We start from the raw sequence: 26,274 nt of genomic DNA, 5'->3' as shown, positions 1-26,274 counted from the left end.
GGTGCTTTGCGGTGGCCTAGTGAGATCTGGCCCCTTTTATTACAGTGTAAACTGACTGGAAAAGCCCAAGAGGTGGTAGCTGCGCTTCCCTTACAAGACAGTTTGGAGTATTCTTGTGTTAAATCAGCTGTGTTGCAAGCATATGAATTGGTTCCAGAAGCATACAGGCAGAAATTTCGGCTACAGAGGAAACTTCCCTCCCAAACGTATGTGGAGTTTGCCAGGGAAAAAGGTATCCTCTTTGACAAGTGGTGCGCTGCTTCAAAAGCCAGTGATTATGATTCATTGCGTGAATTGATGTTGCTGGAAGACTTTAAAAAGTGTCTTCCAGAGAGTATAGTGTTATACCTGAATGAGCAGAAAGTAACCACTTTAGCAACTGCAGGAGTTCTCGCAGACGAGTATGTGCTCACCCATAAGTCCTCTTTTCTGGTTAAGGCAATGCTGGGAAAGTGTTTCCTGTGGCAGTTGCTGAAAAAAATGTTGTAAAACTGGTTTAGTATCTGTCAGTTGAAATCCTCCTCAGCAGACTAAAACAACTCAGATTTCTCCTTCTCTCTGTTATTTTTACACTTTATTTAAGTAAAAGCAAATCCTGAGAGCTAAAACATATAATTTTCTTCTTTCATTTTCTTTCTATATGGAAACAAAACTGCCAAGATCTTCTAAGATTGCATTACGACAACACCATCGCCTGGTTGACTTGTTTTTAACAGTCATGAATGAAAACATTTCCACACTGTCAAACAGACTATTCCACTGCAAGGTGTGAGATCTCCTCCTGAAAAATACGACTACGAAAAATAGACAATTCAACAAGAATTTGTTGAGTAAGAAGGAAGTTCAAATGGATGAAAAAGTTCTTGAAAATTACCTGAGTTGCCATGTGTGTTCAGAGACTTTCAGAGATCCTGTGTCTCTGAGCTGCAACCACAGCTTCTGTTCAAGCTGCTTGCAACAATTTTGGGAACAAGCTAAAAACAAAAACTGTCCAGTTTGTAAAAGAAAATCTTCAAAGGATGTTCTATTTGTCAACTTTGCACTGAAACAACTGCCTGACTCCTTTACACTGAGACAGAAATCTGAATCATATCTGACAGAAAAAGAAAAAAACGTGGCGGTGGTTTGCAACATACATCAAGGATATAAACTGTTTTGTGTGGATGAGCAGAGTACTGTGTGTCCTGTGTGTGAGTTTTCTCTCCACCAGAGTCACAAAGTGGTTCCTGTAGAAGAAGCAGTCAGTGACCTGAAGGAGCAGCTGAAATCTGACTTAAAGTCTCTGCAGGACAAGAGGAACAAATACAAACAAGTGGAGGAAACATACAATGAAGTGATTCAACACTCCAAGAAGCAGCTGTTGTCCACAGAGAGGCAGATCAGAGCAGAGTTCAACAAGCTCCAGCAGTTCCTGAAAGAGGAAGAGGAGTCCAGACTGGCAGCTCTGAGGGAGGAAGAGGAGCAGAAGGGGAGGACTATCAGCAGAGAGATGAAGATGATTGAGGAGCAGATCTCCTCTCTGTCAGACAGCATCTCTGCTGTTGAAGAAGAGCTGCAGAAACACAGTGTGCCATTCCTCAGCAGTTATAAAGACACTCAGAGCAGAGCCAGAGCCCAGAGCTCAGTGTCAGATCCACAGCTGGTCTCAGGAGCACTGATAGATGTGGCCAAACACCTGGGCAACCTGTCCTTCAGAGTGTGGGAGAAGATGAAGGAGAACGTCCACTTCAGTCCTGTCATTCTGGACCCAAACACTGCACACCCAGTTCTCTGTCTGTCTGACGATCTGACCAGTGTGAGATTTGGAGACACAAAGCAGCAGCTTCCCAACAATCCAGAGAGAAACACTCAGTATTTTAATGTTTTTGGCTCTGAGGTTTTCAGCTCAGGGAAACATGGCTGGGATGTGGTGGTGGGAGACCATCCTCGCTGGAATATTGGTTTGACTAAAGAGTCATCTAACAGGAAGGGAGAGCATTCTGCTTCACCTGAATTTGGAGTCTGGTGTTTGCTATATGGCAGTGGAAAATGCTGTAATGGTTTTGGTCAAGCTATGACAGTGAAGAAGAGTCTCCAAAGGATAAGAATCCAGCTGGACTATGACACAGGAGAGGTGTCCTTCTATGATGTTGATGGCATGGCTCACATATACACCTACAAAGACACTATCACTGAGAAACTCTTTCCATATTTGCATATTGGAGAGCCTGGTAGCATAAAAGTCTGTCAGACTGATATTTCCCCCATAGTGAGAAAGATTTTTGTAGTATAGTCAGTGTATCATGCTTCTGTGTACTGTATGCACAAGTGTACTTAAATGTATGTTTATACACTACATGGACTGCATTAAACACATTTTGAGATGACTGTATGGAGATGACTTACATTTGTTACTTTTTTATATTGAAAATAGTCCGTGACTGATTATATTTTCTTTCATCCCACAAAAGAAATGATTCGTTGCTTTGATTGCTTTTACCCGAAATACTTGAGAAATTAGATATATTTTTGTTTTAAAAAAATATGTTAATGACAATGATAATAACTGTAAACAAAAGGAATCTTTCTGTTTTGAAATGTACTGAATGTATTTTGATGAGATTTATCACCAGTAGGGGGCTGTCTATGGGGAAATGGTCAGCCAACAAACTGATCTTAGGTTGATAAATTGGAACAGCACATATCAGATGCTGTCATGGCTACATGATGAGAAAGAACCAGTGTGGGTATCTCTTGCTTCTCTTCCAACAGATTTAACGTCACTTACGGCTGATGAATGTGACATCGTAAGGAAGGATGCGGTAACATTAATTTAAAAAATGACCTTTGTTTGCTCGTTATTGAGCTTTTACAGCGTGGCAGAAATTATTTTTAAATAAATACAATTTCTTCCACCTTTGGCTCATTAAATTTTTTTTTAAGTGAAAGTCCAATTTATTTTATACTTATAGAACTGTATCTTATTTTGGAAAAAATAGACGGAAGTTTTACTTTCTCAGTGATGCTGTGATGTAAACAACGACCACTACTTCCGGTTATGGCCGCAGGTATGGTTTTTCCTGGTTTCTAAAGCGGTTTGCGGGAAATTAAATTGATTTTTTGCACACTCTGTTTATTTCATATCACTAATTTTAGAACTAGTATCAGTTTTACGGATATTTTTATGGTTTTTGATGCTGAGCGCGCTAACAGCTAACAGCTAGTTAAAAAACTGACTTGATAGCACATTGTTAAGCTAGTTACGTTTTTCTCGTTTCGACCGTATTTGCAGCAGTTTAAACGCAACTGTCCATTTCTCGCTGTAAACATCAATGCCCAGTAAGTATTCATTTTTTAAAAATATCATTCAGAGACTGATATGTTATTTGGTGCGGTGCAGCTTCAAGGGTCGGTGACCCACTCAGCTAAAACACATTTTGGTGCTAAGCTGACCTGTTTTTCGTAAAGCGAAAGGCTGATTTCAGTTACTACATTTTCCCTTCTTGCATGTTCTTACGTGTGCGTTTTCCAAAATGTTTTGGTATTGATTCATTATTTTATGATTTTTCTATTGTCTTCTGCCCGTTTTCAGCTTTGAAAACCTGGATTAAAAATTCAAAACACACCACAGAAAAGTAATGAAATTCTGGTATTATAATGTTCTATTTCTGTTAGGACCTCTACTCAAGGAAGTAAAGGAGACTTTCAAGGAGTGAACTTTGATGGTGATGGAGAGTGATGGATAACCCGACAGCAAATAAGAGCCACATTCCCTGTCCGTCTTGGATGGCCCAGAATGGCTGGTCAGCAGCTTCATCTCAGAACCCGCTTGTCAGCCTTCTCCCCACCTCCTATGAGCACATGCAGGCATCCAATCAGAGTTGTACTAACAACTTGAACACTGTATCTTCCAGAAACAACCCCCATGCTGACATGTATAAAACCTCTCATATTGGCTGCATTCCATCATCCGGCTCGCTGTTTGCCACAGATATCCCAAATCTCTCTCAAGGTATTTCTTTTAATCAGCAAAGCTCTAACCTTTCATCGATCATGGTATCAGCGAACCAAGGAAAAAATGTTACCCCACCAGCTCTTCGACAGTCAAACCAAGGACTTCAGCTTTGTGGGCCCCAGGATTTATCTGTTCTCTCATCCCACAATGCCTTCAAGACATTTCAAAATCCAGTATCCAGTCAGGGTTTGTCAAGTGGGATTCAAGGTCTACCCCCCCGCCTGCCATCATGCAGACAACATCAAGCTGCTTTTGAAGGAGAAAATGTGGAGTCCGCTCATGGTGCAGGAAACACTCAAAGCTACACCTCATCCACCTCTCAGGAGCAGCGTGAGTGGTTACCTTCATCACATTGCAGAGGTAAGCTGTAGCTGTATTACATGCATGTTACAATGTATTTTTTCATATCATATTAATGTAGGTACGCATGCAAGGTTGGATTTAAACTCGGTCCAAAGCAGTGTTTAGTATTTTAGTTGGTGCATTAGTTAAGCGGCTTACATAAATGCAAATAGTTGATTAAGTGTTAGGGTTTTGAGGGGTGTTGAATCATATTCTATAGCTATCACGGGACAAAAGAACAACACTGTATGACAAAGCTAACAAATTAAATTCTTGAATATCTGATATTTAAGGAAAGCATGAAATTCAGAGATTAGGATTAAAACTTAAAGAGTTCAGTTTTGACTAAATCCTCAATTATTTTTTAGGTTTCAGATATATATATAGCAGTTGGCTCTAATAGATCCACCTGTTTGTTTTTTTTGTTTTTGTTTTTTCGGAAGTGTAGATGTCTTTTAAAGTCTTTTAGCTCTTCCTCACACAGTCTTTAAAAATGTAGCCAAAATGTAGATTATGTTACGTTAGACTGATCTAATTTGTCTGTTGTGGATTGTTATACTTAAAAAAATGTAAACTAAAAAGTTGACTTTGTTTCGCCTGTCTAAACAAGTGTTTGCAGAACTGTTTAACACTTTGTGTGTTTGTTTTTAACTTTACTGTCTTCTCAGCTGGAGCTGTGAATGACCCCGTCCCAAAAGCAGCTGTTCAAAACAAAAATATAAATAGATCTACTACGGTGAGGAAAATAACAGCAAATGCAGATGAAACTTCTGCTGTTTGATGGATGATTTGAAGATATTTGCATTTTTCCACACCTTTTTGCTTTTATTGCGGTTTATATTTTAAGTCACTTTTAACTGTAGTACTGCAGTATGAATCTTACCTTTTAACCAACATCATGTTAAAGAACCTTGGAGATTTTAGATGATTACTACTATAACTATTATATTTTGTCCTGTAATGGTTTTATTATGTCTGCTTTCAGGCCAGCAGTGAAAAGCGGCGTTCAGATGTTTTACAGCAGCGCGCTGAGCTGCTTAAACAACTGGCAGAGATGGATAAACTTGTAAGTGTGTTATGGCTTTTTTTTTAAATGAAGAAGGTAATTGATGCTTTTAAATAGTTCCCAACAAACATAGTTGAAACCCTGATAGCACATCTCTGGTCAAAATTGTGCGCAGTACAACAACAAAAACAGAACTGTGAAGTGGTGGACATACCGATTAATTTGTTAACTAAGTAGTCGTGAACAGATGGGAACACGTTTTCTCCATGTACAATAAGTAGAATTATGAGAGTCTGTTATTGCTATTTGTGTTAACATACATCAATTTTGTCTCACATGTTGCAATATGAACTTAAGTTAGTTCCCCCTGCCCATAATGTCGGCGTCTCCCAGACTGAAAGACGTGGTGTTTAATTTTCTTTCTTGCTAGAAAGTGTAATGATGAAGTTGATGTTTTTTCAAAGTCAAAATGTTTGCTGGGTTGTTATCTGGTATTAATACTTTAAAATACTTAAAGAAAATTCTACACAGTTCCTCCCTGCTTACTTCACTTTCCTCCTGTTAAGCTGAAAGCATTGCCATCAGATAACAGCAGCGATGGGCAGTCATCAGATGATGAGCCACCTCAGTGTGAACAGACTGCTGCAAATTCAAAGGTAACTGCACAATAAATTATTGCTTGCACATTCTTTGGGCTTTTCATATGCTGTGTGATTGTCAAGGTTGTTATCACATCATATCACCTTTTAATTATTGCTATTACAGTCGCGTAATTCAGCAAATGGTTCTTCACCTTCATACTATGACGAGGAAAATGATGCTTGTGATACGCCAGAGTCACCTGCAGAATCGCTGGTATTTACCTGCATTTTTTACTTTGTTTGTGATATTAAATTTTGCATGCTGATTACAGCATGTTGGATTTTATTATTGTATTACATTATGAATTTTAAATTATCATTAATAATAAAAAGTGACCATAACCCCGTGTTTTGGGGAAATCAAAAAGGACTTTTTTGAAGGGTATAATGTTAGAGATTTTTAATTTGTTTATATATGTTTTTGTTGTTGTTTTTGTTTAATCTTAAGTCAAGGAAAAAAAGATTTCTTTTATTTCTTTCAGAAAAAGGAAGTTGTTTCAGACATGTCAGGGGAGGACGATGATCAGGATTACTCACCAGGGAGTGATGAAGAGTTCAAAGAAGGTTCTTCAGATGAATCCAGTCATAGCGATCCAGAGTCCCCCGTGAGTGAAGAACCGCACCAAGAAGAGCAGAACTCAAAATCAGAAAATTCTTCAGAAAAGGATAAAGGAGTCACTCCTATAAAGAGGAAACCTGTGATTAGTCAGGCAGAAGCGTCACAAACGCCAGTGTTGCCAGCTGTAAAACGACCAAATTCAAAAGCTCGATTTTATGACAAGAAGAATTACTGCTTGTTTTGCTCCAAGGCTGTATTAAAACTGTCACGGCATTTTGAGTCAATTCACAGTGACAAACCAGAGGTTGCAGCTGCATTTCAGTATCCCAAACACTCCAAAGAAAGACAAAATATATGGAAAAAATTAACAAATGAAGGAAACTTTGCACATAATAAAAATGTTTTGAAAACAGGAGAGGGAACTCTTGTCGTACGACAAAGACCGAAAGTGCTTGGACAGGCCCGTGACTTTCTTCCTTGTCTTCACTGTCATGGTCTTTTTGTGAAGAGAAACCTGTTCAAACACATGAGGACGTGCCCAGCGAAAAGCAAGATTGAAAAGGATTCAGGTATTGGAAAAAAGCGCATTGCATCAATGTGTGTGCTGGCAACTGTGGACTGTGAAGACCGTGGCATAAGTGATGTCGCTAGGAGCATTCTGAATGAAATGATATACGATGATGTGACGCGAGCTGTCATGGATGACAGGATTCTCTTGCAGTTTGGGGAATACATGTACAATCATTATGGCCGTGATGCGAAAAAGCACCCATATATAAGACAAAACCTTCGTCAGATAGCAAGACTTGTGCTTGAGGCTCAAAAAACGACCCCAATGAAGAAGCTGGAGGACTTCTTTCACCCTTCAAACTTCCAGCGTGTGGTGTCTGCAGTGAACGTCCTGGCAGGCTATGATTCAGAAACCAAAATTTACGCCGCTCCTTCAGTTGCAATCAAGCTTGGTCACAGCCTGCAGAAGACCTGCAGTATTGTTAAGGATAACGCGGTAAAGTCTGGTGATACAAAACAGGCAGAGGCTGCTAAAAACTTCCTCTCTGTGTACCAAAAGAAGTGGACTAAGCTTGTTTCTTCGGCCGCATTAAGAAGTCTCAGAGAAATTAAATCAAAACGAGCAAAGCAGATACCACTTGTTCAAGATATGAAGCGCTTGCATTTCCACTTGGAGAAGGTTCATACTACAGCTGAGAAGAATCTACGAGACAGTCTTTCTACAGAAAACTTTGTCGCTCTGGCCAGAGTCATGCTTTCCCGGATAATCCTCTTCAACAAGAGAAAGCCTCGAGAGGTTGCAACGATTCAGCTGACGGAATTCATGTCACGAACAAAATCAGATCCGCCTGATGACTTGGACCCGTCTGTCACAGAGTTGGAAAAAACCATGTGTAGGTTCTTCACCAGAGTTGACGTACGTGGGGACTGCGGGAGAAAAGTCCCTGTTTTACTGAAGCCCTCATTTGAGTCGGCTCTGGAGCTTCTAGTGGATTCTCGTGAGGCATGTGGGATCACCAGTAAGAATCCCTTCGTCTTTGCCCGACCAAATGCTCTGTCTAACTACAGGGGGACAGATTGTCTTCAAGGATTTATCAAAGAATGTGGAGCTCAAAACTCTGAAGGTCTGACATCAAAAAATGTCCGCAAGCATTTTGCAAAAATGCTACAACTGATGAACCTGGATGAAAATGAAGCCAACCAAATTTTTGGGCCTAATAACAAAATCCAGATCCTGCGGCAGTGCAATGACTCCACATTGGATGATATTGAAATGGATTCTGAAGGTAATAAGGCTTATAAAAAGTAGGCCTACACTACATTAGACTAATTGGCACTGATTCCTGACTCCCATCACTAGCTAGAAATATACGAAAAAAGTAAGAAAGTTGGATATTTTTAACTGGTTAAAAAAAACGTACGCCATGAGCTACTCAGTTGTGATTGTTTACAGAAGGCAACATGCTGAGTGAATATATAAAGCAGGAGTCACTCAGTTAAGTTAAAAAAACAAGTGTGTGTAAATCCTGCAATTTATTTGAAGAAATGTGTGTATACGTGCGGGGATTTCTGAGAGAAAACATCTTTTTGTCTTTAATTCAGCTGACTCGTGGGATCATAGTGAAGGCAGACCAGCATCTCTTAAAAAACGTGGAGGAAAAAGTGCCAACAAATCTATCAGAGGTAATCATGGTGAACTTTAACAGACTTTCTCATGTTTCTTTTTCATTTTTAGCCAAAAAAAACAGGACAGAAAAAAATAATTAATGGCAGTTAAGTCATTAAAAAAATAGCAGGTCATGAAACAGTAAAAGAAGCAAAAGATTTGTTAAGCTGTTGTGTTCAAAATGTTCCAAAAGAGGTGCGCTCGTTGGCTTTTTTGCTGTTGATAAACCTGAACCTAAAAAACATTCTCACTGTCATCATCTGTCAGATGATTCTGTCCTCGATTATGCTCTGCATCCGTGAGTCCGCTTGGGTCCAAGTGACTTAATATTCATGATAAGTTAAAAGGGTCTGTGCAGACGTCCATGTGCTTTGTGTTTTGTGACTGTGTAGACTCGTCCACAGGGAATTTCCATTACAGTGCAACAGTAACTTGACACAGAAAAAATCCAGATTACAACAAGCGAAAGTGAAAATGCACAAAACACAGTTTATGTTTGGATGTTTTACATTTTCAGTGGAAAACATGTTCTCAGGTTCAAAATGTTAATTTGAATCATTTTACTACTATATTTATATGTGCAAACATGTTTCAACACATGGCTGAAATATGTTGGAGGTCACTAGAAAGATTTTAACGTGAAATGCATTCAGAAAAAGATTGTCTTACAGGGAATTGCAAACCTTTCTGAAACCCTACACCGTAACCTGATGTCCACCTCCCTTGAAATGTAACTCTAGTCTGGGTCAGTGCAGCCCACAACTCTTCTGATTGGCTAACTCAGTACTGTTGATTCTTTCTATGCATTTACTGCTTAATATCTAAGCACGTTTGTAAATATGTAAATGTGTGCAAATTGCTCCAATATGAGATTTGACATCGACTGTATCAATAAATAAGGGAGAACTGAGTGATGGTGGAGGTGTAGCAGGAGAGGGTGAGATTCAGAGCGAATCTGTGGAAGAAAACCTGCCACCAAGCAGGTTGATTTCAGTCTGTTACCCCAGTAATTGTCAGAGAGTTTAACTTGGTTCTGTTTCTGGAACAGAAACTCCACACATTTCCTCTTCTCAGGATTAATGTGAGTTCTCTTTTTTTATTCTGTCAGGCTCCAAATGTACACCCAAACACGTATGGGGGGATGCTGAGGTTTGTGCTGTAGAAAAACACATGATGCGCTTCATTCAGGAGCACAAAGTGCCCCAGAAGGACGACTGCGTCAAGTGTCTTGAAGCTGAGGCAAAAGCACTGAGGAACCGCACGTGGAAAGGTCTAAAGAACTACGTCCGAAACAGGATCACAACTCTGAAAAGACAAAATGACTCTTCGCAGGATTCACCGACCAGCTGCAAAAGGCCCAGAGAAGCAGAACCACAGCAAAGTACTGCACATTACCTACAGCTATAGATGTGATATGTTGTTAAAGGCCAGACCTGGTTTTTTTTGTTGGTTTTTTTGGGGTGGGGGGGGATTGTGAATTTCTTCAACAACCCTTTTTGCTTATTCTTTGCTATTCTTCCTTTGCTTATTCTTTACCTCCTTCTCTCACTCTTCGATCTCTCTGTTCAGCTTTTTTTTGGTATCTGTCTCTTTCACAAAGTCATGAGTGTCTTCCTCTATTAGAATGGCCAACAAAACCTAATAATTGCCCACCACTTTAACAATACCAGTCTGTTCTTTTTATGATCACAGCAGTTTTCATCGTGGTGTTGTTTCAAATAATCCAGCTGATTTTTTTGAATACTCACAGTTTTATGCTGTACCCTTAAATGCTGTTTTAGGGTACAGATTAGAGTTATATTTGCTGTAAAATCTGTATTGTATTTGCATGTCTGTGTATATGTGCTGGGATTTCTAAGGTGAACATAAACTTACTTACTTACTTATTTATTTATAGCGAGACAGCCTACGAGTGGACGACAAGCTGACTCACAGGATCACGATGAAGGCTCTACTGCAGACAATGGAGAGGCACCTTTTAATCATCAAAAAGCACATGGAGAAACAAGAAGCTCCAGCAAGACTACACGTCCCAAATCTGTCAAATCAGGTGGACAAGCTAATAATGGTAGTCTTTAAGACTGACACGGTGTTTTTAGGTAATATCATGTCATGCTAGCTACTACCTGCTGCAGAGATGTTTTCATTACCAGACTTTCGGACTTAATTTTACTTACAGTTCAGTACATTAGTAGAATTCAGTTGATCTTTTAGACCTCCATGGCTCTTACTCTGTCATTGCGTGGCTAGCATTTTAGCCCAGGTTTTAGGGATACCTGCTTTTTATCAGTGCAAATTAAATAATTAGATTTTATTTTTGGTTTTGGGCTTGCACGCAGATCACAAGGAAGTTCTCAGAAAAATATTCCTATACTCTCTGCCCAAGATGAATTTTAATGTCAGGATCATTGATTTCTTTTCTTTTCGTCCTGACAGGTTCCCTTCATAAAACTAAACACACGTGGGAGGAGGCAGAGGTCCACGCTGTAGAAAGACACATGATGAGTTTCATTCAAGGCCACAAGGTGCCTCAGAAAGACGACTGCATAAAGTGTCTTGATGCTGAGCCAAGAGCGCTGAGAAACCGCACGTGGAAAGGTGTGAAGGACTACGTCAGAAACAGGATCACAACCCTACAAAGACAAAGCGGCTTCTCCCTGGATTCACCGAAAAACAGGAAAAGGCCCAGAAAATCAGCAGAGCCACAGCAGAGTACTGCACATTACTAACCGCTGTAGATTTGATATGATGTTATTTTCTTCAACATTCCCTCTTAATTGACTTATCTCTCCCCATACTCTCCCCATTAAGATTCCCAGTAAAAAGTAATAAAGTAATAATTTTCCTTATACGTATATATTTTTTGTCTTCAATACAGTGAGACAGTCTGCAGGTGGAGAACAAGCCAGTTCATGGGATCACAATGACTTCTCCTATGCAGGTGGTGGAACAGAAATGTTTTATGATCAACAAGAACATGAAGAAACAACAAGCTCCAGCAAGACGAGCAGATCTGTCAAATCCAGTGAGAAAGGTAATAATGGTCACCTTTAATATACTTCCTGTCTATTCATTTCTGTTTGCCTTTGGTTTAGATTGCCTTCATCAAAATAATGGGACTGTCACACAAACTTATTATAAATTAATAAAAATACAAGAGTCAAATTAGTAGGCCAACCACCTTTTATGTGTTGCTGGTCCTGAACCTTACATCTTTCTTCATCTGCCTCGTTCATCTTTGCCAATTTTTGGAATGTTAGCTTTTTACCACGATGAATGAAATAATCACATATTTTGTCAAACAATATTCAAACTATTTCACAATATATTAACAGTATATTAACACAATCTAGACATGGTGGTCCTACATGCAGCATTTTAGGTGAAAAGAGCTCATGGAAAATAAACAAATGTAAACAAATAGTATCCAAAATGGAACAAAGTCTGTGTGTGGAGCATTTTACTTATAGCCCTTCCAGTTCAATATTATATATTTCATAAAAAGTAAAGTAGTCATTTATATTTAACATCTAAAAATAAACGGAATAGGTATACCCACTTCTTTGTTGGGCATGATGGATGCACTTTCTCAACAAGCAGTCATTAGCATCCAAATGAAACAGTCATCTGGTTTTATCTATAAAAACAAGGTGAGCAGAAATACAGCAAATAATACATTCAGTTGCATGATAGAAGCATCTACAGATGGCCCCTGACAAAATCATAAAAAGAAATAACCATGAAAAAATAATATATTGTTATATGTTTGTTTTTTTTCATCCTCATAGGTTTCCACCATAAAACGAAACAAACGTGGGAGGAGGCAGAGGTCCACGCTGTAGAAAGACACATGATGAGTTTCATTCAAGGCCACAAGGTGCCTCAGAAAGACGACTGCATCAGGTGTCTTGATGCTGAGCCAAGAGCGCTGAGAAACCGTTCATGGAAAGGTGTAAAGGACTACGTCAGAAACAGGATCACAACCCTGCAAAGACAAAGTGACTGTTTCCAAGATTCACCAAAAAGCAGGAAAAGGCCCAGAAAATCAGCAGGACAGCAAAGTACTCCACATTACCAACAGCTGTAGATTTGATATGATGTTAATACTCAAACCTGCAACATTTCACATCCTTCAGCCGACTTATTGTTCTTTAATCTTTCTGTCCATTTGTATATCAGATGTGAGAATATCTTTCCATTATAGTTCTCAGTTTTTGTTTTCATGTTTTTTTTATGTTTTATTTTATCAAATTTGTTTAACAGAGACTGTTCATGAATACTGAAAAATTACTGTTTTATTCACATTTAGATAAAAGGTTTTTTTTATGGTGTTCCTGGGTACTGTGACCAATTTTGAATACAGTATCTGGTTACATTGGTTGGTATACTGGCACATGATGCTTTGTTAAAATAAATGTTCAACAGTAAAGTCTAAAAAATAATATTGTAGCTTTTTTTTTTTTTGGTCAGGGGGGCAAAACCTTGTGTCTTGATGACACATTATTGTACACCGAGAGTGTACAGGAGTGGTAGGAAAATTAGTCATTCAGAATGTTTGAATTTGATCAAATATAACTATAAAAGGTTCATCAAAACAGTATCTTAATTTCTCAAAAAGAAAGTACTTGGTGACAGAACTGCACTGTTCATTCTTAACAGTAACAGAGAGATGCATGGTACACCCTTAGTAGGTCGCCAGTCTGACACTCAGCACTCTGATATTAATATTATATTGCAACATTTAAAAAAGTAATGAAGCATTTAAGCACGTGTTTAGTATTGTAGCTTCTTGTTGGCTGACCTTATTTCATTTACCATATTTGTATTTAGTTAGTTTTCAGGTTTTCTGGGCATCTTCAGCTGGAAAGAATTAGCAGCTACTTTTAAATTATTTAAATAAATGTGCAATAATCTGAAATTCAGCACAGATGATATAGTATAGAAAACATTTTCATCTAGTCCCATTGTATAACTCCAAATTAGTAACCGAATTAAATATGTACGTTTTGGAGGATTTTACTGTGAAAGGACATGCGGAAACGTTGCGTGATGACGCTTCCATTGCAGTGAGGCTCAGGTGTATAACGGGAACCGGGGATGCTGGAGCTACTAACAAACGCTTACAAAACTACTATTATCGCATTCGTGCATTTTTCTACATTTTAATATAACGTAAAGCATTTCGCTTCCGGTGTAGGGGAGGCGAAAATGAGGACGCAAATGTTCAAGTGCTGCATGCGGAGCCCGCCGTTTCCTTTGATGTCCGAGGGTATTAAGTCTTTTATAACCGAATATCAATTTGTTTCTTGAGTCATTGGTGTTTTATCTCATCATGTTTGCTTATGTGTACTGTTACTGATCTGTTTCATGATCATTTAGATCCGGTGCTATCCGAAGGACAGCTAGCGGTTATGTAGACTCGACAGTTTCTGCTAAAATTTGCTTAAAAATCATAGAAACTGAACTCATAGCGAAAAATCTGTGTTTTTGAAAATGCAACGTATTCCAAAATATTACCTGTGTCAGTGGAGAGCGCAGGATCACATTACAACCCTCCTGATATATTTTTCTGTTTTCTCTTTAGGTAACGCCTCCAAAGAGAAATACACCTATCAGTGATGGTTGTGGAGCATGATGGACGTCCCCTCAGCCAATCAGAGCCAGACACCCTGCCAGCCGTGGGCGGGTCAGAAGGACTGGTCCACAGCTTCACCTCCAAGACACCTCTTTGACCCTCTGCCCAGCTTTCAGCATCTCAACCTGAGGTCTCCTTCTGATTACACTCCCTGCTACAACCACCTCCAGATGTCCAGCTCCAGCTTCCAGAGAGACTTCACTGCATTTTCACCCAATAACAACAATCCTCATAACAGCTTGTTACATGTTAATAACACTGACCACAGTGTGCAGCCAGTCATTCCTGATGTTTCAGCCACGATTCCAGCTGCAAGCCGAGGAAGTAACATGAATGAAGACATTCATCCTTGTGACACCCAATGGACATCACTTCATTCCCCTCACAACCCTTACCAAGCTGTAGCTCAACATTTCCAGCATCTCTACACACAGCAGGATTTAGTAAATGGACCTCAGTCACCACATCCAAATCATTTGCCCATTAGGCCTCCATTATATGGAAACGAGAGTCCACAGTGTATACCTCAGCCTGGATTTGAGGGAGCAAATGCCAGATCATCTGCTGTATTTACTCACAATCATGCCTCGCCCACCTCTCCCATCCAACAGCAGCCTCAGTGGACACTTCCAGCACACTCTGGAGGTGAGTTCATTAATATTAATCAGATGTCATGTGCTGTAGTGTGAATAAAAATAGACCACTTATTACTATTCTGGATCTCCCCTTTCTCCCCAGAAAACATAAACCAATTTGTTCCCACTGCAGCTACACAGGTCAAAAGCTTCACACCTCAGGTGAGGAAACATCTAATATTAAATATGCATATATATAATTCTAATAATTTATAGCGAAATAATTTCTTAGTCTTTAGAACCCCATAAATTTAAGGAAGTTGTTTATAAGTTTCTAACATTATAAGCTAACTTCTTCATGTGTGTTTACTCTGCTGTAAAACTGAGGAACCTTTATTCTTTCAGAATCAGAAAATAGGTTGAACATCAGCTCGTGTTGACTCTGTTATCACCTGTGTGTCATCTTAGCTCTGAGAATGAGCTTTTACGTTTCCTCTCTGCAGTCTCTTAACTCTGAATCTCGTTATGGTCTGGACCCAGAGCTCCTGCCTAGCGCTGTAAGTTCTTTTATCCTCTTACCTTTCTGTCTTTTCCTAACTAACTCCTGCCTGCTCCTTTAAAATGAAGAAAAAATTTTCTCTTGAACTTCTCTCAGGCTTTTAGTCTGAAGGACGATGCATGTTCTCTCTAATATGTCTAATGTCCATTAATGTAAAGTATCGTTAACTATTTCTGCTTGTTTCTTTTGCAGCTTAGTATTGATCCTTAATTCCATGCATTTACACGTATATGTCTTTCCTCTGAAATGTTAACATATTCATGATTCCACTTCTTGTTTCTCTCTTGGCCTTAGGTGAAGGTGATGACGGAAGACAAGGCTGAGTGGGAGGGGAAGGTTTTTACCTCTGAGCCTTTTTCCAGTCTTCCTCCATTGGCAACTACTTCCTGTATCGTGGAGGACAGAGGTGAACACACACAAAACTGTCTGTTTTCCTAAATTTATTTTATCCAGCACTCTGGTTGCAGATGGCATATTCACCAGTGCATCACCATTACTTAAAACCTGCATCCCATCTGTGATCCTCTGTGTGTTTATCTCTGTTGTAGGTAATGCAAGTCCTTTTGCCATCCGCTCCACTTCGTACTGTGTGCCCTGTGAGGGTCAGGCCGCTCTGCTTAGCCGTCTGCCGCTGGGCGCTCTGATCACCCCTCTGGTAAAACAAAGTGCTGAAGAGGTTAGTTTCTCGCTGCTCAGTTTGCTTCATATTCTGTTAAAAATGGAGATGAAGCTACAATACCGTTGCTACAATTAACTAATATGGCATTTAGATATTAGATGCATTAAATGTGTTTGTTTGTTGCCTCTAGAAGCCTCTCCCACTGTGCAAAGAGACAGAGTGTGTTGTGGGCTGTGGGGGGTGTGGAGCTTCCATGTGTCCAGCGATGGGCTGGCAGGATTGTGGTCAAAGGTTTTACTGCCCCTTCTGTGGCAAACTCAGTGAAGGTAAGATTTAACAGAGAGAAGGTAAACTCACAAATACAAAAAAATACAAAAAAACCCTAATTTGATAAAATTCAAATACAGTAAACTTCATCTATGCAGTAGTTATGTGGTCTGTACAAACACTGAGGTCAGTCGTGTATTCCAGGGGTCGAGCTCAATAATAAAGGAGGCAGAACATTTGTAGTCATTGTCCCAAGGCTCTGGCCCTTTAACTCCTTGCTTTCACTTTAAATTAAATTAAATTTGTGCTGTCTTTTGTTTCCTTTAATAGTTTGTCTAACTTTTTCTACACTGTACTGTTTATTAACAGAAAAATATTTTGTGTCTTTTTGACCTGAAGACTTTATGGATTTATGGAACGTACTTGTTTGAGTAAAAATACTTAAAATATTGGTGGAATGAAGACAAGTAAGAAGTTTAAAAGCCATTTCAATGTATTGAACTGCTGTGGACAAACTGAGTGTAGTTTGTTGTATTTTGTTGCTTTTTGTGTAGCTGCAGTTTGTCTGTCTTCTCTTGTGTTTCAGTACCATGGCAGCACTACCAGCCTACCAATGGTGTGAATGGGGTTCGGGTCGATAAGGAGAAGAGGCCTGAACTCAGCACGGGGTCATATGAAATCCTCAATTCTCAGAAGGTTACCCATTTACAGTTTTGTTTGCACGTTGATGATCACTAGCTGCTCTTGAAAACAGGCTTTGTGAAATTTAAGTACAACTGTGACACACTTGTCATATTGTTTCAGGGGGAAGCTGCTGCACTCCTTCTAGCCATAGATGTGTCTGTCTCAGCACTGAGAGGAGGACACTTGGAATTTGTAACACAACAAATACAAATGCTGCTTAACTCTATGAACAGGTAAAACAGTGTTCAGTAATATTCCTGTGCAATTTTGATAAATCCTGGTTTGTCTTTAAGGTTTCATCCTGTGTGTTTAGGGAGGATGGTGATGCTTTAGATGTCCGTGTTGGTTTGATGACGTATGACAGCAGGATCCACCTCTACGACCTCAGTCCTGAACTGTCCCGCCCACACATGCTGGTCATCACAGAGACAGAAGACCTGCAGCTTCCTGTGAGGGAGGGACTTCTGGTGCCCCTCAAAGACTGTATCAGCAGCATCGACAGGTAACAGAGATGCTAACAGTTTTTTCAGATTTTGCCGAGTCTGTATGACTAACTGATGCAGTGGTGCTACTTTGTTCATATCAGTGTTTCATGTATCACTCTTTCAAGTAATATTCTTTTCTTCTTCTTTCTTTTACCAATCTTTTATTGGTAGCAAAGCAGGCAATCAGCACAGGCAACCACAACGTTTGAGGTCCATGTTGATAAAGATCTGTGGAATTTGGCACATTTGTCATGGTTACTCCCCTGATCTCATTCAGTGGCCTTGACCACTGTGGTGCCACAAATGCTGCAGTCACTATAGTGAAAACGCTGGCTGGAGACTATAGAACAGGCAAAATAATTGCAAATGTATGCAATAAACCTGCAGTCATGTTGCCTCTAAAATGATTGCTTCAAACACAGGTACCAGGTGTGCGACCATGTGGGGTCAAGCTGGCATTTACATGCAGGCTGTTTCTGATAATGCAGCAATTAACTTGACCCATCACAAACAGGTGAACTCTGTCTTATTGCCATTTTATTTCTCACCTTTCCTCGTTTACAAAAATTAAACTCATGAGCTGCTTTTATGGCTTAATAAGGTAGATAATAGCCCTATTACCCTAATAACCCTAACCCATGGTAGACATGTTTTTAGGAAAACAATACTAGTATGCTAATTGCCACAAAACCCTGGCAGGCAGGCGGTTAGGTGTCATTTACATTCAAGTTTGTTAATGCACTTACTTAGGAAGTCACCCAGGAATTTCAAATTGATACCATAAGTGCATCTACTAGGAGGCTGATTGGTAGCACTTGCAGGTGCCACTGTTTTTAAAGTCTGATGAAAGTAACTTCTTGTCTTGATGTCTTTCATGAGTTTCACAATCTGTTTGTCTCTGTTCTTCATGCAGCGTGTTACAACTCGTTCCTCAGTTCAACACAGAAGGAACTGACTCCGGTGGAGTTCCCATGGAGCTGCCTGTCAAAGCAGGACTTGCTGTACTACAGGTTTGGCATAACTGCACTAAACTTCATTAGGCTAAATGTCACAATTAAAGGTTTTTCTTTGTGCGATGTGGCTGCATTAAATATTGATAAAATCATAATTGACTGTATTACAAACTAGGGTCTGGGTTGTCCTGGCAAGCTGCTGATCTTCCATACTACCTCTCTGATAGAGACTGGACACACAAGCTCAGGCTTCTTTGGCACCAACAAACCAAAGGTAGACTATCTCAATGCTATAAGGTGTAAACACCTGTGGGTACTAGGGTTGCAATGTAACCGTTGAACTCATCCTTTGGCGAATGACCACTCTCCATATGTTTCTTTCTCCTCCCCCTCCCACAGTCCATCTTTCAGCCATCAGAACAGGCCGTGTCAGTGGTCAAGGAGTGCGTCGGTCAGGGATGTGGTGTTCATCTGTTTGTCCTCTCTCACCAAGATGTGGGTGGGGCTTGGCCAGGTGACATTCCATATTTGACAGGTGGAGCTCTGCACACTTACAGCCACCTCCAGGTAAATCAGCGGCTTTTCCTACTGTATCACTGAGAATTCCACAAATTAAATGGTTAAAATCCTGGATGTTGAATAATACTGAATTAAGTGATGGTTGTAAACACCGCAACATCAAACATGGCATATTTATAACCATGAAGGTTGCCACATGGGAGACACAGTAACAAAAAATGACACTACACTAAAGTCCAGCTCAATTTAAAGCCTACAGCCTGCAGTTAGTTATCCTAATGGGGTGACAAATTACATTCTGCTTCACTATTACAAATCTTGTTTAAAATGTGTGTAAATACACGTGACAAATGGTGCTTTTTAAACCAAGAATAAAAACAGGAGGTCTAGATTCTTACATCAGCAGACAAGCAGATGGAACTAGAAAAAAGCCATCTGGAGAAAATTAAAGAGGCCATCAGATTTATCAGTACTGCAGGAGGTCTTTTATCTGTATCTGTATAATGACGATTTGGAAAATGTTTTGTGAGGTCTGGTTGTAAACTGGTATTTTTTTTATATGCTCCACAGGGAGAATTGGACAGAGAGCGTTTCAGCACTGATCTAAAGAGGACTGTAGAGACACACACAGGCTACAAGGCTGAGCTCAGGATATTTGTCAGCAAAGGTGAGATTTATTTCTTACTTAAGATTTTGCAGGGAGTGCTCTGCAGAAATGCTTCCATTACTTGTACGCGTCTCACTAGATTTACGCGTGTCCGGCTGTTACGGGCTGTTTGTTCCTGGTTCTAACCCTGGACGTGTCACCTTGGCCACCCTCGACACGTGGACCACACTGGCTGTGGAGCTCGCACACACCAGAGCTCTGGATGAGACGAGGGGCGTAGCCATACAGGTGGGTCTGTCATTTAAATCCATTATAGTGACAATTTTAAAGCTTTTTTGCTGATGTAGTTTACAAATAAGGTGATATCGATGTATCGATGAAACGGTAAGTGCACATACTGGGAACCAGTTTACATGTTAGCTGTACACTAAACCTGTTTTTTTTTTCTTTTGTCCTGTGTGTCAGGTTGTTTTATCTTACACCCTCCAGACAGGAGACCGGAGGACCAGGGTTCACACTCTGACCCTGCGGTGCTCACGTCAGCTACAGGACACCTTTCGTCACTACCAGGCCCAAACACTACTCACCTTCTACTGCAAGAAGAGTAAGGAGTTTGCACTGTTCACGGGTAGACTATTAGAGCTGTCTTTGATCTTTTCTAACTTTATAACAATATAAATTATATTGTGTGACAAAATCTACCTACACAGTTAAGTTAAAGGAAGGAGTCCTGCTGGGATTTCAGCTCTACTTTCATGGAATATGAAGACTCAGAGAGCTGCAGCCTTCTGTCACTCGATAAACAGAACAGGAGCAGAGAGCAACACCAAGGAAACGAAAGTCAGATTAAACAGCTTTCTGCTTTTTAAGACGAATAAATAACTAAATCCTTAAAGTGAACAAATATTCAAATACTAAAATATTTAGGTAAATATTTAGGTGAGTCAATCCTAAACATAATAAAAATTGCATGAAAACCTGAAATTAAGGTTGGTAAAATTATTCACTCACCCCTGTAAAGTGACGGCATTTACACTGAGGTCTGAATGAAGCTTGATGTAAAGATTCTGAGGTATTGATGTTGTCTTCTCTTCTTTTAATAAAGGCACCAACATCCCCATAAATATTGACATCTGAAGCTACCAAATGATATTCAAATGATGCCTTCGTTCTGTCTGGTCAGTGTACTGTGCAGTACAGGAGCGCCCCCTGCAGGAGCTGAGGGAGGAGCTGCAGACGGAGGTTACGGAAGCGCTGGCGTCCTATCGAAAACACTGCTGCTCTGCTTCAGTGTCCGCGGGGCAGGTGAGAACATTGTGTACACATGTACGTCAATGCCGCTGTTTATGGTTTTATTATATTGCACATAGTTGAATTGTTTTGAATCTTGCTGACCATACGTACTGCACTGTGTGCGTCCTGTAGCTGGTTCTTCCTCAGTACCTGCGAGCTCTTCCTGTTTACATCAACAGCCTGAGGAAGAGTGAAGTGCTGCTGCCAGGCTTGAGGAGCTCCATCCATCAGCGCCTGCAGCAGCGCTGCCAGGTGCTGCGCATGGACACCTGCAGCACTGCCACACACTTCTACCCTCTGCTGCTGCCTCTGGTCAGTGCCATCAACACATGGGAGTTTGTCTTACATGTCTTTATTCTGTTAAATAAGGGTGTTCTTGATCAGAGTGACACTAATATGTCAGGATAAAGTTGTGCACACTTTAGCTGAAGAACAGGAGAGAGATTACCAAATTGCCTGTTTACAGTAAATAAAACTGCCTTCAGCCAGCTATCAAGTATTGTGTGCGATAAAGTAACTTTAAAATAGTGTCAGATGCTCATTCGGATGAAGCAGAGAGAAATGGTTAGAATTTATGCTCACATTACGTGATGACATATTCTAAAAGCAAGAAGAAACTCCTTATTCTTATGGTACAATAAGCATCATGAGCTGTATTAAAAATTATTTATTTTTAATTGTATCATTACCGTGATTTTTAAATTTAAATATATATTTAAATGCAGTGAGGTTTCAGCAGAAAAACTGGCTGCACAGTTTAGTTTCTCATTCATAAAACGAAAGGAGAAAGAGAAAGGATTGATTTCCTGTTACATGTAGCAAACTACTGTCTATTTTAAGAACAGAGTGCAGTCACAGCCCAGCAGCACAGGCCACGGTGCTGATGAGTCATTGACAAACTGGTATTTCTCCAGCCCTGCATTAGTGGTGAACTGTGACCTCTTTTTCCATTGAACAAGTCAGCATAGAGATTACGCTTAAAATAGCAACGCTATGTATTTAGTAAGTGATTGCTCCCTTTAAATAGTCACCATTAGCTTAGCCTTTGCACCATTGGACAGTTCCACTTGTGCCATTTTGAGCTTTGAAGACTTTTACTAAATTCAGCTTTTCACTCCTCCGTCACCTGCAGCCTTTATCAACTGACGGCTCCAACCCTCCGAAACCAGAGGAGGCACTGCGCTGCTCTGCAGCTAGCCTGGAGCCCAGAGGTCTTTATTTGGTTCATACACCCCTCACGCTGCTGCTATGGGTGGGCACCCAAGTCCCAGCATGCACACTGGTTGAGCTCTTCAACACCAGCTGTTTTTCATCCCTGCCCTCTGGAGAGGTGAGGATTGAGGAAAGATATGGATGCATAGAAGAGATCATGTCAGATTTTAGTGGTATTTAAATTTTCTTTCTTTATGATGATAAATATATTTATTACTTTATTGTAAATAAAATGTGATCACTATAATAACTGATTTACAGAGCAGAGCTTTGTTATTTTGATGGAAAGGGTCACAGAAGTCTACCATAATGTAATTTCTGCTTTCATTTTTGATGCACTCATTAAAATGAGTCATATTTAATAACATTACATTTTCAAAAACAACTTCATTACAATAACATATACACAGAAAACACTATGCATTTATGAGGGCATGGAGATAAAAGATAAGAGACACACCGTACGGTCGCTTCCCACATCAACACCACATGAATCGGATGAATGATTTATTTTCTGCAGTTACAGCAGAGACTAAAGCGCTGCAGTCGTCGTGCCTAAACAGGCAAACATGAACTAAAGGGACTGAAGCTGGCTGCTTATTTGAGTGAAATTAAATGTATCAAGGGAGGTTGCTGCAGAGGCAATGTTTTTTCAGTTTTACATCTTCACTGTTTTATTTCATTCTGACTGCTGAACCCTCGCTCTGCTGCCCCCCTGGACACTAAAATTACCGTCAACATTTCAGCTAATTTTATAGTTGGGCAATATTTCTCCCATGGAGGTGATCACAAGTCAAAAACCTCTGAGTGTGCAGCTTTCTAATCCTGCAACCACCTCACAGAGAGTGAAGAATGCGGTATCTGTTATAAGAGCGCAGAGAAGATGAGTAGAGATGCACACCGTGTGGTCACTTCCCGGTGGAGCAGCACATAGAGCAGAGATTTTTTAGCCCATTGTGACCATGGAGGCCATTAAAGCAAAGCAGCCACCGTGTTAAAAAATAAACTAAATGCACTTAAACTGGAAGCTCGTCTGATCATCAGAGATTACTCCAGAAACAAATGGCATTCAGTGTAACATGAATGCTTGTCTAACCAGAGCTCACAGCATAATCATCTGGGTTGGGATGCACGCTCAATAATCTGAGTAAAACCCAGGAAAGTTGATTCTGTTTATCTGCAGCGCTTTCACTCATCCGAGTGACTTCTTCAGTCTCAGCTGACTGCAGGTTTCACAGCCTTTTAAACAGTACAGCTGCATAACAACCGAGACTATCACCGCTGACTAACAATGAGCCATGAGCTCAGTCTCTTTAAACGTATACTTTCCCGTCAAGTCAGAGTTATTGAATCACATGACAGAGAAAACAAGTCGAAAAAACTCCACACACTAGGGCCCAGCTGTAACTTTAAATGTATGATTTAGTGTCTTTTCTGATAATTGAACTTGTCTGGACTCTACCAAAGAACCACCTAAGTTTCCTGATCCTGCGAGCTCGTTTCTTCTGGAGGAAATCCTGAAGCATGAGCGTCGTCCACACCAGGGTGCAGCTGCTTCCCTCTATAAAACTTAGTGGCCACAGATGCACTCCAGGACCTTGAGGGAGGATTCAGCAGTGTCATGTTGGATGTTAGGAGTAAGATAGACCACTGATGCTGCGAGCACTGTTTCTGACGGTCCTGCTTGTTTATTTAAAGGTGCAGTAGCTCACCGTCAGTGTTAGTGAGCCTGTAGGTCATATTTCAACATTTAGCCAGTGGTGGAAAATATCCAGTTTGCATCACTGAATTAACAAACAGTAAGGCCATCATTCTGTAATCATTTTAATATGTGTGTGTGGGGGAGGGAGTTTAACTGTCCTACTCTGTTGAGTCAGTAGATGTTAGTCAAAAGTGGCCAGAGTAAAAAGAAAAAACACAAAATCCCATAAAACTGTTAAATCTCAGCTCTTTTAGTAAAAAAAAGAAGGTAAAAAAAAGATTTTAAGTACATAAAGTGATGATTGCTTTTGTTTGTAACAAAGTGCTATAAAAACACACCTATAAAAATCCACAAAGCAGTTTATGTGGAATGAGAAGTTCTTTTAAAAAAAAATCTTTTTCAGGTGTTTCTTTTTAATTTTTGTTACATTTTTTCCTCCAGACCAAGCTGCCAGTTCTGGAAAACCATCTGTCCATCAGTATCCGATCCCTGATCAACACACTGAACTCAGGGGCATCGTGCACCCGCAAGGTGAGCGGCTGTGTCAACTGCAGCTGAAGGCTGAGTTTATTTGTTTAGACAGCATCACCCCAGTATGATGACCTTATGTTACACATCTGCTGTCATCTCAGCGAGTTCAGTCCACATCTGTTCCCAGCTCTCATTTGAGCTATAAACCTGCACGCTGAGATACACTGCTTCTTTCAGGAATGGTGATGCCGTTTTGTACAGAATCAGTCAGTAGGCAACAGTTTTGTAGGGGCTTATTTATTATCTGGAACATAAACTCCTCTGGAGAAGGTGAGTTATGCATCAGCTGCAAGCTGAAATCTTGCAAGAAAGTTTCCCTGCAGAGCCCAATGCCTTCTTCACAGTAGCACCCTGTGATTTCAGGTCATAGACAGAGACAGGGTTAGCTGCAGAAACTCGTGTTTTGAGTCTTGGTGTGTATATGTAATGCAGCTGTGTACAGATTAGCACGACTTAAGACCGGAGACGCTTTCGAAAGCGTAACCTCCTGCGTATCGTTCTTTTTCAGCTGTGGGTGGTAAAGCAGGGCGACAGTTGCGAGGAGGCCCTGCAGCGCCACCTTGTGGAAGACAAGAGCCCCAATGGAGGCGCGTCCTACGCAGACTTCCTCTACCATCTCCACGTCAACTCTGTCCGCCTGCTGCAGTGACACACACACATATTTTCAGATGTGGATACAATGTCTTTAACACAAGAGGAAACCACAGAGTATCCACCTCAAACAACAATCACAGGAGGAACAAAGCTCTCATACAGTAATGTAATCGAGTAATGAGGAAAGTCTATAGTCAGATATATAAGGAATGCATGGAGACATTTCAAATGATGCAATATTTGATCTGTTCAAGGACTGCTGTGATATTATTTATGTTTGTGTGACTTCTTTTGTTTTGAATGGACTGTTCATTTATTCCTCTATCATGGAAAGTCTCTAATCTTTGCCTGAGATTTTTGTGTACGTGTGTCTCAGTGTGTGTGCGATGCCCAGAATGTGCTTCTGTGTGAGAAATATGTCCAATAAATAAATGAACTCAGTCAAGAAGGGAAGTTTCAGGTGTCATCTTGCAGCAGCAGATTCATTTGTGACTCAGGAAGCCAAAGGGGCAACTGTCTAATGAGTCCACGTGGCTGATAACATTAATTCGCAGCAATTATGTTGCTACAAGCAACACTCAAGCATGTTGCTGAAGCATGGGCGAGGGGCTGCGGGGGGCACGTGTAGTTTGACTCACTCTGTGAGGTTGTAGTTGAGCCCTGGGTGCTTTGAGCTAAATGCCAACAATTGCTCATTGGCTGTCAACAGAAAATATGTAAAAAAAAAATGTTTCAGGTTTCTTTCATAAAGTGCATTGGACCAACAAACCATGGTGGTGTCACTGCAAAGAATACGAGAACAACAGAGTTTTCTCAAAAAACAGCAAATATAAACCTTGTGATTTGGGTGAAACTACACAGTGTCATAGAATTACTGAAGGTATTGTCTTCGTATATTTTGGGAACTGTAAATTTACCTCGTCCACGAGTCATTCTTTGAAATATCTGAGATTAGACTTATTTCAGACCAACACCTCTTGTAATCTCTTCTTGTGAGGAAAGGTTTTATTGACAGAAGTGCTTAAGTAGAAAGAGGTGCTTATTTTTAAATAACCTATGAAGATTTGATCTCATAACGACAGAGTTTAAAAGGTCAGTGCTGTAATATTATTTGTCCTGCAGCGAATGGTTTCTTTCAGAGGTAATCTGATTACCAGCAGCCATCTGGGCCTGCATCAAACTCTGTCTCATTCTTAGTCCTCGTGTCTCTGATCTCACAGCTTTTATTTTTAGATCTTGTTACCTTCTTATCCTCCCAGATTCTCACGATTAATCACAGTTATTTTTTTGTGTGCATTTCTCTGAAGAGTATTTGTTTCTG

General features: G+C 40.2%; 3 protein-coding genes across 7 annotated transcripts; all 3 read left to right on the top strand.

Moving 5' to 3' along the window:
* The first annotated feature begins 847 nt into the window (after nucleotides 1–847).
* On the top strand, nucleotides 848–2,272 carry LOC146376621 (nuclear factor 7, ovary-like). Its single transcript, XM_084945243.1, has one exon. The coding sequence runs from the start codon at nucleotides 848–850 to the stop codon at nucleotides 2,270–2,272; it is 1,425 nt and encodes a 474-aa protein (XP_084801369.1).
* A 672-nt stretch (nucleotides 2,273–2,944) lies between these two features.
* LOC146376620 (uncharacterized) lies at nucleotides 2,945–13,160 on the top strand. 3 transcript variants are annotated; one of them, XM_084945870.1, is made up of 13 exons: nucleotides 2,945–3,047; nucleotides 3,655–4,354; nucleotides 5,005–5,072; nucleotides 5,322–5,402; nucleotides 5,909–5,998; nucleotides 6,108–6,197; nucleotides 6,466–8,338; nucleotides 8,655–8,735; nucleotides 9,827–10,099; nucleotides 10,616–10,768; nucleotides 11,155–11,430; nucleotides 11,597–11,752; nucleotides 12,507–13,160. In XM_084945870.1, exons 2-13 carry the CDS (start codon nucleotides 3,718–3,720, stop codon nucleotides 12,803–12,805), a joined length of 4,077 nt encoding a protein of 1,358 aa, XP_084801996.1. In that variant the 5' UTR covers nucleotides 2,945–3,047; nucleotides 3,655–3,717; the 3' UTR covers nucleotides 12,806–13,160. The 3 variants fall into 3 exon arrangements, with proteins under 3 accessions (XP_084801996.1, XP_084801994.1, XP_084801995.1); XM_084945868.1 differs by having other exon boundaries at nucleotides 10,616–10,786; XM_084945869.1 differs by lacking the exon at nucleotides 2,945–3,047 and adding an exon at nucleotides 3,054–3,318 and having other exon boundaries at nucleotides 10,616–10,786.
* A 589-nt stretch (nucleotides 13,161–13,749) lies between these two features.
* LOC146376619 (protein transport protein Sec24C) lies at nucleotides 13,750–25,401 on the top strand. 3 transcript variants are annotated; one of them, XM_084945871.1, is made up of 21 exons: nucleotides 13,750–13,987; nucleotides 14,303–14,998; nucleotides 15,092–15,150; nucleotides 15,432–15,485; nucleotides 15,782–15,893; nucleotides 16,036–16,163; nucleotides 16,297–16,432; nucleotides 16,960–17,069; nucleotides 17,178–17,290; nucleotides 17,371–17,559; nucleotides 18,456–18,552; nucleotides 18,671–18,769; nucleotides 18,895–19,062; nucleotides 19,585–19,681; nucleotides 19,761–19,909; nucleotides 20,087–20,249; nucleotides 20,805–20,926; nucleotides 21,047–21,226; nucleotides 22,047–22,244; nucleotides 24,270–24,359; nucleotides 24,868–25,401. In XM_084945871.1, the coding sequence occupies exons 2-21, from the start codon at nucleotides 14,350–14,352 to the stop codon at nucleotides 25,006–25,008; spliced, it is 3,054 nt and encodes a 1,017-aa protein (XP_084801997.1). In that variant the 5' UTR covers nucleotides 13,750–13,987; nucleotides 14,303–14,349; the 3' UTR covers nucleotides 25,009–25,401. The 3 variants fall into 3 exon arrangements, with proteins under 3 accessions (XP_084801997.1, XP_084801999.1, XP_084801998.1); XM_084945872.1 differs by having other exon boundaries at nucleotides 13,751–13,987; nucleotides 20,087–20,225; XM_084945873.1 differs by lacking the exon at nucleotides 22,047–22,244.
* Nucleotides 25,402–26,274: the final 873 nt, after the last annotated feature.

The sequence above is a fragment of the Perissodus microlepis genome, chromosome 12, assembly GCF_051167445.1.
Source record: "Perissodus microlepis isolate ML-2025 ecotype Zambia chromosome 12, ASM5116744v1, whole genome shotgun sequence".
NCBI lineage: Eukaryota > Metazoa > Chordata > Actinopteri > Cichliformes > Cichlidae > Perissodus > Perissodus microlepis.
This window is presented reverse-complemented; position numbering and strand designations above follow the sequence as displayed.

Coding starts and splice junctions, on each gene's coding strand:
- LOC146376621 (XM_084945243.1), top strand. CDS start 848: ATGGATGAAAAAGTTCTTGAAAATTACCTGAGTTGCCATGTGTGTTCA.
- LOC146376620 (XM_084945868.1), top strand. CDS start 3,718: ATGGATAACCCGACAGCAAATAAGAGCCACATTCCCTGTCCGTCTTGG. Junction 8,339..8,654: donor TATTGAAATGGATTCTGAAG/GTAATAAGGCTT, acceptor TCTTTAATTCAG/CTGACTCGTGGGATCATAGT. Junction 10,787..11,154: donor AGGTGGACAAGCTAATAATG/GTAGTCTTTAAG, acceptor TCGTCCTGACAG/GTTCCCTTCATAAAACTAAA.
- LOC146376619 (XM_084945871.1), top strand. CDS start 14,350: ATGATGGACGTCCCCTCAGCCAATCAGAGCCAGACACCCTGCCAGCCG. Junction 15,486..15,781: donor CAGAGCTCCTGCCTAGCGCT/GTAAGTTCTTTT, acceptor TCTTGGCCTTAG/GTGAAGGTGATGACGGAAGA. Junction 16,164..16,296: donor TAAAACAAAGTGCTGAAGAG/GTTAGTTTCTCG, acceptor TGTTGCCTCTAG/AAGCCTCTCCCACTGTGCAA.